This window comes from Cyprinodon variegatus, unplaced genomic scaffold (assembly GCF_000732505.1).
Source record: "Cyprinodon variegatus isolate N-32 unplaced genomic scaffold, C_variegatus-1.0 Scaffold47, whole genome shotgun sequence".
Classification (NCBI taxonomy): Eukaryota; Metazoa; Chordata; class Actinopteri; order Cyprinodontiformes; family Cyprinodontidae; genus Cyprinodon; species Cyprinodon variegatus.
The window spans coordinates 340138-354475 of NW_015150500.1; the positions used below are offsets into that span (position 1 = coordinate 340138).

Genomic DNA, 14338 nt, shown 5'->3' on the forward strand with positions numbered 1-14338 from the left:
ATATATAGATATCTATATATATATAATATATATATATATATATATATATATATATATGTATATATATGTATATGTATATGTTCTGACTTCTATATAAAAACTTCTATATAAACTGATAAAGACATGATAAAAAAAGCTGCAACCACAGAGGGAAAATTAAAAGCACAGAGGGAATCTTCTCAGTTGGAGCCCAGTTCATTTATAGAAAGTCACTGCTGGCGACATCAATGAAGACTGAGAGCTGGGAAAAAATGGAAGATAATGGATAAGACTGTGGGACGCAAGAGATTCCCATCTTTCCCCCCCTTATTAGGTTCTAAATTTACATGTTGATTATGTTTTAACTTTTATTCCATTTTAATGCCGTGAATCATGAAGCATTCAGCTGCATATGCAGGACACAATTTCAATTCAATCTATATTATCCTGTCTGAAATGTTGGTTTAGAACAGAAGAAGACCAAAGTTATCTATATTCTTCCTAATTAAAAACATTTCGCAAAAATAAAGAAGATCCCTTATTTTCAGTGCACTGAACCTTTTTTTTTTCACTGCAGTGTTTTTTTTTTTGTAAAAACTTGCACTGACTATTGGAAGCTACAGTATAGTGTTTGCTGCCTACTGTGACACTTTCAACTCAAACTGATATCGCTACAATTTGGAAAAAGCTGAATTTTAATTTGCATGGTTAAAAATGACAAGCATTTCTTTGAAGAGGGATGTAATACTTCATAGCCTATATATATTTTTTTATGAATAGTTTTACTGTAATCCGTGAAAAGAGGTTGAAATATATGGCTTGTATTTGTCTTATTCATTTGTTTTTGTTGTTTTTTTTCCCCCAGTGGATTTGATTAACTCATTTAAAATGTTTTGTTTAGACTTTGCTAACCTTATTTGCAGATTTTATAGCAACATCCAAAGATAACGTACATCCAACATTCAAAATATAGTCAGAAGTCTTTTTATTTGAAGCCTAAGAGAAAAAATTAGTATTGAATCTTTTTGGGGTTCTATTCTTTCTTTTGAAATGTGATGTGAGTTCAGAGGAGATACTGAATACACAAAACTTTACTTCCAAAAGATACGAGGTTGAGTAAATATCCTTTCTAGATCTGAAATAGCTCTGAAAAGTTTGTATTCAACTCTCTTTCAATGCTACCAGAAAATAAACCAATTGCTTTTGCAAGTTGCCTTATTAGTAAACACACCATCTGTGTGTAATGTATAACCAGTATAAGCCCAGCTGTTCTCAGCGATTCATTAGAGAACATCAGTGACCAAGGAGCGTTGTGAATTCAATAAACACAGCAGGCAGGTCATGGAGAAAAGTGTGGAGAAGTTTGCAAATGGCTTTGAAGTCCTCCAAACCATTTTAACATCTCACATAGCACATCGTATTCCCTCATCCCAAAAAAAAAAAAGACTAATAAAAACTGCAAATGTACCACGAGATGACTGCCTACTGGTATGGATAGGTTTAGGAAGAAAAACATTTATAAGAAAAGCAGTGAAGAGCCCATGCGAACCGTGGAGATGCATAGAGCAGCATATTCAGCTTGCCCTCTAAGAATTTGGTCTTTACAGAAAAATGGTTAAGAGGACTTCCATTTAAAGTAATCCTCTGCAAAATGTAAGTGTGTAAAGTTTATTTAACAAGCGCCTTTCGCAGACAAAACCAACAAAAATGAAACCAACATTAGAACTATTATAATTTGTAAAAAAAAAAAATAAAATTATATATATAATTAGAACAGCTTTTGTTTTGGTCAGATCAGGGACCATGACAAGAGAAAATTTTTGGTTTACAAAGCATTAAACATACATGCTGAACTAACAAGGAATGGGTTATGATCTAGTCAAATTCCAGATGTAAATCTGAGACTCTTCCCTGAATCTTTACCCATCTCATTAAACCTGAGCAGGTTTGAAAAAGAAAACTGGGAAAATATTTCAGCTTTTAATTTGAAAGGGCAATAAAAATGCATGGCACATTTTTCAACTCTTCTGAGCGCATCATTCTCATTTCACACAATCACCTCTCTTCAGTTCATTTGAAAATACCTTGAAATGTTTCACTTTTGCACAAAACTTACAAAACTGCTCCTTGTAAGCACGTTTTTCCCCAAAATGTCTGCTATTTTATTTATATTTGGTTGTTTATCTGCTTTTTTCTTGAGGACAGTCGAAAACATTTATAAAGGGCTTATAACTTAATCAGCTGCAGATACATACACTCAAATACTATACTTATTATGATTTAATGAATTAGAATATGTGCTTCCATAAGGCTCGAGTGTCAGATTCAGTGTTTTGTAAACAACCTTAACAAGGGTAATACATATTTCATTAAAACCATATTTATATATTAAAATATTCTACACTTAAATATCATATTTAATTAGCTATAAGAATAAAAAGAAGGTCTAAAAACATCCATCTAAATAAGCTATATGTTTCACTTAGCAAATCCACTGGCTGAAATAAATGAACTTTCTATTTTAAATATCCAACACAACCAAATATACACAGAAAGCAGGAACAAGACTATTTTTAAAGATTTTATTTACATTTACAGTAGCAGCACCAGGCTTTTTTTAACATAATAAATACCATGGTAAGATCCATGTGGTTTTGCAGAATAATGTGATATCGGTAACAAAATAAAGAACTTGAAACAAATCATTCAGTTGCACTGATGCAATGTAATTGCTGCATGAAGACATTCTGCCTATGAATTCAGCAACATTACACAGGTATATTCTATATAGCTGCCTCTTAGAACATCCTCCCTGACAAAAAGAAGAGTAATGGTCCTAGTATATCAACCATCATTTACTGCAATACAGTCAGCTGCAATGTTTCATAATAAAACATTTGTCTAATAGGCATGCAGTAAAATCTTCTCCATATGTGCTGAATAGTGCAAGATTTTCCAATTGGACTTAAAAAAAAAAAAAGTGTTACAAGATTTGGGGAAAATTATCTATGATGAGCACAGCTCACATTCTTAAAAATGTAACCTGAACTGATAGCATTTAAGTCCAACTTTAGACATCTAAAGATTTTTCTGTAGAAACAGTGCAGACCTAAAGCTTCCGTTTGCTCTTTCATATCTTTCTCAGCACAAAATGTGCCGCTAACCCTAAGCCAGTTAAGCCCTCTTCTTTGCTATGTGCCGGCCGACGTGCACCGGGCTTCAGGTTAGGCGGGCTTTGCTCCAGACTGTGCCAAAGGTCGAAGACCCGCTCTGACACGAAGCGCTGCGCCTGAGCAGCCTGTCCTCCCCACACGGCCCGAGTAAAGGGCAGCTTGGATGGCGAGGGGACAGCTCACGTTCACTCGTCGGGATCAGAAGAGAAGTTCATCGTTCAACAAACTGCAGGTTGATGGCATTTTCAGGAACCAGGAGAGTCCGAGTCATCGGCTTCACAGAAACACCCTCAGGATCCGGTTTCACCTCAAACTCGGTCAGGATCTAAAGGGAGCAGGAACAGAATATGCGGATTAGGAACAGAGTGACTCGAAATAAGTACAGAAACAAGCAAGCAAGTCCTGGGCAGTCACGGGGAAATCCCTGGAATATATCCAGTTCATTCATTAGAAAGGAGATTTGTCTAATTACTTAAATCCTCTAATTGTAGTTAATTTTTTATTATTTTCTGTCAAACAGAGTTAACACAGGTCAACAAATAGGAAAAAATCATAAAAAAAAAAAAAAAAACTTAATTAGGCAACCAGAGAAAAATGGTCCACTAAAAACTCAGAAATAAACCTAGCAGAAAAAAGCTGATAATGAACTATTACAAAACTTTAGAATATTGCAACACCTACTGCTGCTGAAGATAAGCCAGGGCATCGATTTTAGACCTGGGGAGATATGAACCATTTTCCTGGTCCACGGTTTCATGATTTAGTTCTCAGTTCCCAATCTTTAACCTTTAAAATCTGGGATCAAATAAACTGACTGTCTACCTAAAGTTGGGGGTAATAAAAAAAAAGAAAAAACTGACTCCATGACAGCAATGGACTCTGGTCCCACAGTGACACCATGATATAAAGTAGTCTATTACCCTGCACGGATATGGTTGTATATGTAGAGGTTGTTTTATTATGACACGGATATAAAATATTGCTGTATATTTTTACTGACTATTGGTTATTTTGAACAAAACCTGCCAATAAACTTTGCTGCCTCTTGTTATATTATCAGCCCAAATTGATATAGCAACAGAATGGAAAAAAAACTGAATTATAATTTCCATAGGTAAAACATGTATGGAAATTAAAAATGATTAACTTTGGGATTGATCAAATGTATTGGAATTGGATTGTAATAATGAATAGCCTATAGAAAAAAAAAGTTATAATGTTAACTAAAAGTTGCCTTAGAAAGGAGCCCTGAGGTACACCTAATGTAATTTGGTTGGCTCAGATTAACTATTATCAAATTACAGATAAGCATGATTTGAAAAAACTAATTGATGATCTAAAAATCATCTTACAGCCTCTGCTTCAGTGTCTGAACAGCTTTTAGCATAGAAGCTATATAAAGCTTTCCTGTAACATTTATAATAACTTTTCAACAGATGACAGTTAATTGAAGTTAGCATCTAGCAAGCAGCTTTAGCACAATCATTTTTACACTAGATTGGAGAAAAAAAAAACTCCCTGCAGAAATGAGCAGATGGGAGTTCAATAAGCTTTCAGTCCATATTCCACAAACAGCTATAGCAGCTTGAAAGGCTTTTAAAGGCAGAGCGAAAAGAGACGCTTTAGTGCAACTTAGCACAGTTTACCTGCTCCCATAAAATAAGTCAAAGAAAAACTGAAGCATTACACCATACTATAGACTTGATGATAGGCAATGATAGTAAAACTGCTGTTAGAAACGGACTGAAGTATTGTCAGCTAGTTTTTCTTCAGCGTTGGAAAGTAATTAAGTACATTTTAATCAAATCTTGCAATTTCTACTCCAGCACATTTTGAGGAAGCATTTTTAAAAGTCAATAATTACATACTTTAACTTGAGTAGATGTTTGAAAGTAACTTTTACTTGTAGTTTAGTAAGATTTGACTATGAGTATCAATGATTTTAATCAAGTACTACTGTTAAGTACTTTGGACACCACTGGTGTTCTTGTGCTGAAACTCATCTCTGAATGCTTAATTTCTCTGTTTCCACACCTGAGTGAAATGGCAGAAGAACTTTTCAAGTAAACAGTCACAGAATCCTGTGTGCATTAGAGACACATCTAAAAAGTCCCAGAGATGAGACCTCAAGGACTGCAATTGAAGATGCCTGATTTATGGCATATATAGAACTCAGCAGCGAAACCCAAGAAAAAAAAAAGGACCTTTAAAGCTTTGTACAAGAGAGGACCTTAACAGGTCACAGAGTCACAACAAGTCACCTATCATTAATGCAGGGAAAACACTGGAACAAGCTAAGCTAAATTACCCGTGAAAGAGCGAGGTAAAGCTCCAGCTCAGCAATTCGGCGACCTATGCAGCTGCGTTTTCCTACGCCGAAGGGAACCGAGGCATACGGGTGATGAGCCTCATCTTTGTTGAACCAACGATGGGGATGGAAATCACCTGGATTCGAAAACACGGCCGGGTCGCGTGACGTAGCAAACTGGCACAGGGTGATCAAGGTCTGGAGGAGAAGAAGATACAGTCAGATGCATAATAAATGGTAGAAGGTGAGATCACACTGGATATTCTCTAAAAACAGATTTTTTTTCCCTACTCTGTCCTAGAAAGTAGCTCTGTCAGCAGGTGGTGATACAATTAATGTCATCTACATCAAGATTCAGAAGATCATCACATTCCTATAGTTACTGTTGGAGTTTTCATATTAGGCATGAAGTTCTTCAGTGCATGTAAAATATTCCCTGTTTTTGTGGCAATGAAGTGGAATTAGCTCAGGATGTGCAGCTCCAGTCCATAAAGAGTCACTATCCTGCTTGTTTCAATTTAGATCATGAAGCTTGATAAAATTAGTCACCAAGTTGAGGTAATGAGAGTCATCAGGTTAATACTAAACTCACTTGATGAGATGACTGGAGTCTGGTGTGCTATTGCTTGGTTGGAAAGAAAACCTGCAGCTACACAGCCCTTTCTGGAACCAGTTTGACACCCCTGGTTTAATCAAATAAATGCAGAACGCTGGTACATTAGGAGTGGAACTGCCCCCTTCTATTCCAGTTGCAGACTAATGCAACTTTTTTTAATGCTTAAACACACCTAAATTAAATGTTTGGGTCATTATCAGGACTTTGTAGAGGTGGACAGATTGCTGAGGAGGCCTTTCATATTTCTAGTTCATTTGTATTGTACTAGAACAAAATAAAATAGAGAAGAAAATTCCTTTATTGTCCCACAATGGGGAAATTCTGCTGTTTTAAAGCAGCAAAAAGATCATAGAAAAATTGGCCACACTAATGTGGACCTTAGAAAAATTTATAAGAACATAATAGTGAAGAGTTACTGTACTGTACTACTGTACTGTAAAGTGTTTAACAATAAAAACACTGTGAACCTGGAGAATAAATAACCAATATACAGATATGGACATTTTTACAGTAATGGATGGTGGAAAATCCAACATCAGGGATGTGCAAAATGACAGCAGTATGTTATTTAACTTACTAAGGTAGAAACTGCAAAATCAGAATGAATGTAACAACTTTTTGAAGTTGTTGGGAACAGTGATGGTTATAAAGTCTTACAGCTGCTGGGAGGAAGGATCTGTGATAACGGTCACCTGGGGAAGCATCTAAAAGTTGCAGGACTCTGGTCTTAGTGGATCTGATGCTAAACCAGTTTGTTTAACCACTAAAGGTATCTTCACATTGGATTTCATGGGAGATGTTGTATTGTGACTCACATTTTTAGGAATCAGGTAGCCTCCAACCTGGATGTCCTTTTCTGCAATGACGCGAGCGTTAGCAGGAATAACTGGATATAGCCTGAAAAAACAAAAACAAACAAAACAACGTCAGAACAAGGGAATTTACAAGGAATATTATCAGTGTATAAATCAGTATAAATGTGGTATACCTGAGCACCTCCTTGACTGTGGCCTTGAGGAGAGGCATGCGAGCCACGTCATTGGCGTCCGGTACTGTCCGACCATCCAGAACGGTCAAAACTTCCTCCCTGAGTGCAGCCTGGATCTTTGGGTGCCGGGACAGCTCATACAGAGTCCATGACATAGTGCTAGAGATCTGAGACCAAAATAAGCAGGGCTGTTAAAGACTACGTCTGGAATAAGAGAGAGAGAAACAAAAAACAGGAAGGAAGAAAAAAACGGTCTTACCGTGTCGACACCGGCAAGAAGCAGCTCTGTGACATTGCTGTAGACAGTCTTCATGGGTAACCCTGTCTGAGAAAGGAAGTAGGTGAGATATCGGCCCTCCACCTTCTCCCCTCTGGCAATCTTCTCAGCCTCTTCTGTCAAGCGCTGGTCGATGTGACCTTTGGCTGCAAAAGAAAGGTCACGAAAGCAGTTAAGGCAAGGGTATGGTGGATTTACTAAAGTTTCTCTAGCACGTCAGATAAAGTGATCCTGAAAACACACACTGACTGGAAATTCAGGGTAGATGATCTTGTAGTTCGTGAGGGTTTAAGACTTTAATCGGTCAACTCTTGATCTAGGGTGATTATTTCCAAAAAAAAGTTTGATCCCCCAGCTCTACATAAGTCCCGTGCAAGTCTTCAACAGCCAATAGGAGTTGGGAAGAACAACACACACAATGTTGTACTTAAGTATTTGCTTATGTTTTCCCCTTCAAGCTGAAGCTTATCTAGATCCTTCTTTACAATATCCTCAAGAATCAGTTCAAGCCTCTTAGCTGGTAGATCGTTTTATAGGAATATTCAAAAGGCTCTTGGTTAAGATTAGTTCCTCTATTTGCCTCACCTACCAAATTCAAACATGTAATCCCAGCACTGGCAAAATATTTTCCAGGGTTTAGGGAACAGCTGGTGGAGCCAGCTGGGCATGGCCATGGTGAGGAGAGTCATCACAAACATGGTGTTGATGGACTGGATGAAACGCTCTGTCTCCTCGGGAATTAATGTGTCCAGGCACCCGATTCTGGACTCAAACAGCACTGAGGAGATACCTAAAAGAGAGGGAGAGAAAAAAGATTGAATTAGCTCAGTCTACATTAACTATATCTATATAACCTTGCAGGTATTTAGCGTCTTTTATTTAAACATTCACCCCATGACTGCAACATCTATGTGGCTTTAATGTTCAGGGATGGTAGTTCATTTCTCCCTCTAACAGAGGGGGAGACCTTACCCTCGAGGCCGAAGCGGTAGAACTCGCTGGTGATGTCGGTAATGAGGCCTTGGGGAGACCGGCGAAGGCGAAGTTTCGCAATCAAATCGTTGACGACGCCGTTTAGGGTTGTGTCGTAGACTTCCACAGCCTTCGGCCGCAGCATGTGCTTCCCTAGGAGACTTCTCACCGCCTGCCACTCCTCCCCTTCACTGAAGGCATAAAGACACCATTAATATTGACATAAGGATAAAATCCAGCTAAGTATGTGTATGTGGGCCTAATTTTGCTTAAAATGGATGTAGTTCTATGTGGGGCATAGAGAATAGGATTCTTGTATGAGTCCAGTTTGTTAATCTTAGTTGGGTCTGATATGCAAGAGTACTGTGCAAGAAGGATAGTCATCAGGGAAGCAGATAAACCACATGTAATAAGTCTTTGGAACTAAGTTTTAAGTTTCCTTCAAAACTACAGGTGTGGACTTTTTTTCTTAGTTGGACAAAACCTTTTAGGCAAAAATATAGACGATCAAGTAAACAAGGAAAATCTCTAGGGGGTCTTTTATGAAATGATGCTTAAAATTTGAATTTAAATCAAAACTGGAAATTGTCTTAAGATTAGAAATAGTAGGAGTTTAAAGAAAAAGATGAAAAATTTCAGCTGAATTAACAAACTTCTATTTTAGATCGTAATAATGGCGGTACTGTCCTCCTGCTCTGGGGTTCCTTTCCTAAAATGGATATTACCCAAAAATTTGAGGGAAATAAAATATTATCATGATGCAGTACATTAACAATCCTCTGTAGGAACCATTTCCATCTTTTTTTAGATCCCTATGAAGCCTAAATAAAAAGGATATCTGTGATTTACTACAACTTCTTCCTGCAACAAGCACTTTTGTTTGTTTTTTTACACTGATCAACTTTTCTCCAATAAATTATACCTAGCTGCTTTGATTGGTACAAAGCAGCCACTAATTTTATTTAAAGTAAAATTTAACTGGAAGCATTGGTGTTTACAAGAGGTAGAAAAGTGAGACTGCAAAAGCTGCAACACTCACGCTGTCAATAGTCCAAAGTGATGTCCTCTGAGCTTTCTGTAGTCCTTCCAGGATGACAGGTCTGATCGCATTGGGTGCTGGCCCTCCTGCCTCAGCACCTGCTCTATAAGGGCCGGATCTGCCACATGAACCGTCAGGATGGGGCCGAAGCTCGCTTTCCACATAGGGCCATAGCGTTGAACTCCTTCCATCTGGGAAAAAGAGAGAGGCGTATAAAAAAGCCTGCAGGCTATAAGATAATTGTCGTCTTCTCTTAATGCGCTCTTTTGATTTGCAGTCCCTCTTAGATTAAAGCAGTGCATAAAATTGGATGCCTGGGGGACTTTAGTGAAAAAAAAAAAGGAGGGGGCTAAGATTAAATAGCTTGTATTTAAAAAATGCATGGCGTCTTTGGCATAATTCTGTGTTAAGAAGCACTTTGCAGAAGAACACGTTTCACAGCGTGGAATAAAAATTAATTTTAGAACAATCAGGAGAGTCCTGGGTCAGGACCAAGGGTGGGCTAGTTTGAGCAATACAATTGCTTGGCCCCAGTACCCAAACAGTCTAAATGCATAGTAATTTTGATAAAGGAGTTGAATAAGGAGCAAATAAGCTTCTGATATCTGAATAATATAAATATTTAATTATCTGATCAATATATGCTTCTTTCTGTGTTTAATGGAAGGGTATGTAAACTTTAAAGCACACCTGTACATTTATAGAAATGAAAACCTTTTAGACCTATATAAGTTGTTTTGTATAGGTGGGGCAATTATAAAAATCTCTGTGAGGCTTAATCTGTGTGGAAGTGAATGGCAGTTTGAGTCCCTCATTGCAGAAATTATTTCACAATTACTACTTTGATGAAGGATAAAACACTTCCTGTTCAGAATTTCAGTTTTCCGAAAAGGTATATCAAGATGAAACTGTTTCAAATAAAAGGGCACCTGCGTGTAGGGCTGTAAGGATAATACATTTTAGCCGGAGGAGCAATGGTCCCAGAAATTATTGCAATAAATAATAATATTGTTATTCAGGTTTAAATCCAGAGTGCTCCCATACTGCATCTGTTGCGTTTTGCTTTGAAACCAATTCCATCTCAGTTTCTCCAAATTTCAGTTAGCATTGCTCTGGCTTTATACTAATCTGTCACAAGGCTCTAGTATAATAGCTATGCTGAAGAAATGACTAGGGGTGACAGATTCAGCATAGTTAAACACTCTCATCCAGACTCTTTAGTTGAAAGACAGGAAAACATGGAAAAATAAGTATGCAAACAAATGATTGAGCTCATTTCAATTTATTATGCCTTTTATTGATTTATTAATTATTGTAAAGGCCTGGTTTTTGTGTCTTATGGATAAAACCACTTTAGGTTTTCTTTCAACTTTAAATTTAATTTAAATAAACTTGCTGAACAGTGGGTAGCACTGCTACCTTGCAGCAAGAAGGTTCCGGGTTCGATTCCCGGCCTGGGGTCTTTCTGCATAGAGTTTGCTTGTTCTCCCTGAGCTTGTGTGGGTTCTCTCTGGGTACTCCAGTTTCCTCTCACAGTTCTCCAAAAAAAAAAAGTGTGTGAATGATTTTTTGGCAACCTGCCCATGGTGTGCCCCGCCTGTCGCCCATAGACAGCTGGAGCTAGGCACCCTGGCGAACCCAGCAGGAATAAGCAGGATAGAAAATGGATGGATGGATGAATGAATAAACTTCATTCAATAAATTTTTGATTTTTAAATATTTTGGATCCATTTAGAAGCACAGTCTTCAGAAATAAGCAGGCTTAGAGGATCTATCCTATTTCTGCATCAAAGCACAGGACTTTAAGCATTGTTTCTTTTTCCATATCAGATGAAATGCAAGGCATTCAGCAGCTCTAGTCCAAAAAGATTGAAATCCATAGTTTTATTGTTCTTACAGAATTGGACGAAAAAATTCCAGATTTTCTAAATATTCAACAACATTTTTTTTTTTCAAAAATTGACATTTTGATATCCAACATATGAATGGTGCAGCTCAGCTTCAAAAATAAATATATTTTAAACAGAGCCTTAAAAAAAAAAGTTGTAAGGGTTTCAGAAATGCACTCCTCCATGACTCACTCCTTCAGTTAACTAATCTACTTATCATTTTGTTGAACCAAACCACAATAAAATTACACCAGATGACTAAGTTGCATTTAGACTATGATTTAAACTACTGTCAGTTTTAAATATAAGCAATATTGTTCACTGCAAAGGTCAACATTACCCAGGGAGCACCAGGAATACTAAAAAGAAAAATACTCTAAGTAAATATTCAATAAATGTTTTTTTGTTTTTGTTGGCAGCTTAAATGGGATCTGTAATGTTTAGTTAAAAAGGGGGGTTATTTCATATTATAAGCTTGTTTTCATGCTTCAAATACCTCAATTTTAGCTCAAACTGAATTATTCTCAGCAGGGGGACCTGAGTCCAATCTTTGATCTCTCCTTCTCCAATACACCTGCATCAAATGGTTTAATTCCCTCATCAGCATCTTTAAAACATTAGAACTGTAAATTTACAGTTTTTTTTTTTTTTTATCTTTTACTATTTTTAAGGCTGCACTTTAAAAAGAAAGATGAAATTGTCCAGAGAGCTGATCCAAACGAAATTTCTTTTTGTTTTACACTTGCGTAAACAAAATGACAAATAAAATCTAAGTCTAAGTTAAGCTCTGCTGAGGTTATTCATCTGTATTTCTTCCAAAATCCATTATAAGATAAAGTATAAACAAAAACAGCAAAAGATGGTAATATACTCATGAATATAATTCTATTCACCAACAGTAATATGATATTTTTTGATATTTCAGTATACATTACAGGCTCTGGTTGCAGCATTTGTCATTTTACGTGGTCTGATTTTTAAAGAAAATATTTCTGCTATATTGGATTAGTTTTATAAACATTGTAAAATAAATGTCATAAGTTCATACAGGCTTCTTGAGAGTTTTTGTTTGTACCAATATAAAATGAAGAAATAGATGGTATTGTGATAAAGTTTTGGCCAATATCATCCAGCCTTAACACCTGGCCATGTTCATCAGTTTTAAATATAATTTTGGGTGAATGAAACTATTACGCCTAATAATTTGGTCAAATTTAAGATGCAGAGTAATCCCTGAGTGTGTTGGAGGATGAAGGAGGGATTCTCCTGGTGCACCTTTTGAGCCAGAACCACCTTTGCCTGAACTTCATTCTTCTCTCCCCCCTTACCTGTAACTCATGCAGCCGGGACAGACCGCCCCTGGCAAACAGGTCCCAGGCGAAGCTTGCAGCGGTGGGCCCCGGCATGTCGTCCAGGGTCTTCACCGCCTGCAGCGCGCTCCCCAGCTGAGGCGCAGCTGCGCCCTCAGCCCACCTCTCCATCCACTTGACCAGAGGGAAGGCGTTGCGGACGGACACTCGAAGCGCTTGCTGCAGCATCCTCCTCACAAAGATCATGGAGCGCTGGAGACTGTTCGCCGATCCCTCGGGTGTTAATGCTCATTTTGCTTCCGCGGCTGCAGGCTGTATTTATAACGCACAAAGTGCTCCTGGAAGCCAAGCAGAAAAAGCTGCAAAATGTTCTTAATTTGGACCAATCATGGGTGTGAAGGCCAGCCTGGTCCCGCCCCGCTTGGATGGGGACTGCTGCTGAGAAGAAGGTGTGTCCAATCAGAGAGCTGAAGTCAGACCAGCCCAGAAACAGCACACGTGGAAGACCTGAATAAATAATGCATGACTTCTAAAATCACTTAGGTTTATCTCTACGCCTGGGAGGCACTTTGTTCTCCAATAATTCTAAAAATCGATAGGGTTCTGGTGACCCACCCTCCTTCCAAGGCCATTGTTAGGTCAAAATGTCCTAAAAGACTGAAATCAGGTGTATTTTCCTATAATAAATGCTCTGCCTCTTACCCTATTACATTTTGCTATAAGTTCTACACAACACTAATGTGTAAAACAAAATAAATTAATTAGGATTCCAGTGTTGGTTGTGCTTATTAGGCCTACCCTTGGATCAACCTGTTGGGTTTTATTGAGAGGGAGAAAATCTTGACCCCAATTCATCTGTACTGGAATTTGTCCAAAGTACAAATGTCTGTGGATGGTGAAGTAACTGGCCCAGGGGTCCTGTAATCAGGATCCGCTCTGACATTTGATTAACTAGAAAACTTAGATCACTCAGTTTCAGAGAAAAGCAATGCACTGACTGTAGGTTTCAGGAATGACAAAGTGGTGCAGGACATGATGAAAGCATGAGGCCACAGCTGCACGCTGCATGAGGCGATTGCTGTGCCTTGGCATTGATATGATCTAACTGAGACACATTAAATGTCTAAAGTGCAGGCATCTTGGTTTGCAAACTAATTAGGACTTTAGACTGCATGTCTGCTGTGTATAAAAGCCGGGTTTAGAAATTAATAGTGTGAACATTTTTTATTCCTAATAGCAAAAAACACGTAAAAAATTTCAAAGAGATTTAAGGATCAATGAGCCTTTTTGTTGTTTCTGAATGTTTTGTGAAATGAGCAATGCAAACAAAGGAGGTGACGACTCTTCCAAGTTTCCAAGTTTTGTTTTAAAAGAGCTGAATGGAACGACTTAAGTTTACCTCTGAAGAACAACACCTCTCCTCTCCACATTGCCTGCTGTTGTACAAAGATAGGTGTGGGGTAAAAAAGGAAATATTGTCACTCAAGCAAATTCTTAGATTGCCTCTTAGTCTCCCCCCAGTTAGACATACCCAGATAACCACCTAAGGGAGGCGTCAATGTGACCTCTTGATCCTACTACCTCAATCACTCCACTCCAGCCTATAAAGGAAGCTTATTTAATCTGTTGTAACAGGGTCTCACAAAAAAAACCCACCTTAATCTCAAACTTTACACCTTGAAATCCTGCCTGTGAACATTATGAACAGAACCGGGACAAGAGGGATGCCTGAAGTCCAACCTGGACCTGGAAACGGCTCCAAGCACTGGTCTGCCCTCATCAGCAAC

General features: G+C 38.0%; 1 protein-coding gene across 1 annotated transcript; it reads right to left on the reverse strand.

Annotated features, from left to right (window-relative positions):
- Positions 1-2584: 2584 nt before the first annotated feature.
- On the reverse strand, positions 2585-13626 carry LOC107082096 (25-hydroxyvitamin D-1 alpha hydroxylase, mitochondrial). The gene is made up of 9 exons (XM_015370560.1): positions 12570-13626; positions 9353-9543; positions 8314-8504; positions 7931-8131; positions 7324-7487; positions 7065-7231; positions 6892-6973; positions 5461-5658; positions 2585-3477 (listed from the first exon to the last, which is right to left on the reverse strand). Exons 1-9 carry the CDS (start codon positions 12795-12797, stop codon positions 3364-3366), a joined length of 1536 nt encoding a protein of 511 aa, XP_015226046.1. The 5' UTR covers positions 12798-13626; the 3' UTR covers positions 2585-3363.
- Between the last annotated feature and the right edge of the window lie 712 nt (positions 13627-14338).

Coding starts and splice junctions, on each gene's coding strand:
- LOC107082096 (XM_015370560.1), bottom strand. CDS start 12,797: ATGATCTTTGTGAGGAGGATGCTGCAGCAAGCGCTTCGAGTGTCCGTC. Junction 7,488..7,930: donor GGATTACATGTTTGAATTTG/GTAGGTGAGGCA, acceptor TTTCTTTTGCAG/CCAAAGGTCACATCGACCAG. Junction 7,232..7,323: donor TTCTTGCCGGTGTCGACACG/GTAAGACCGTTT, acceptor TTTTGGTCTCAG/ATCTCTAGCACTATGTCATG.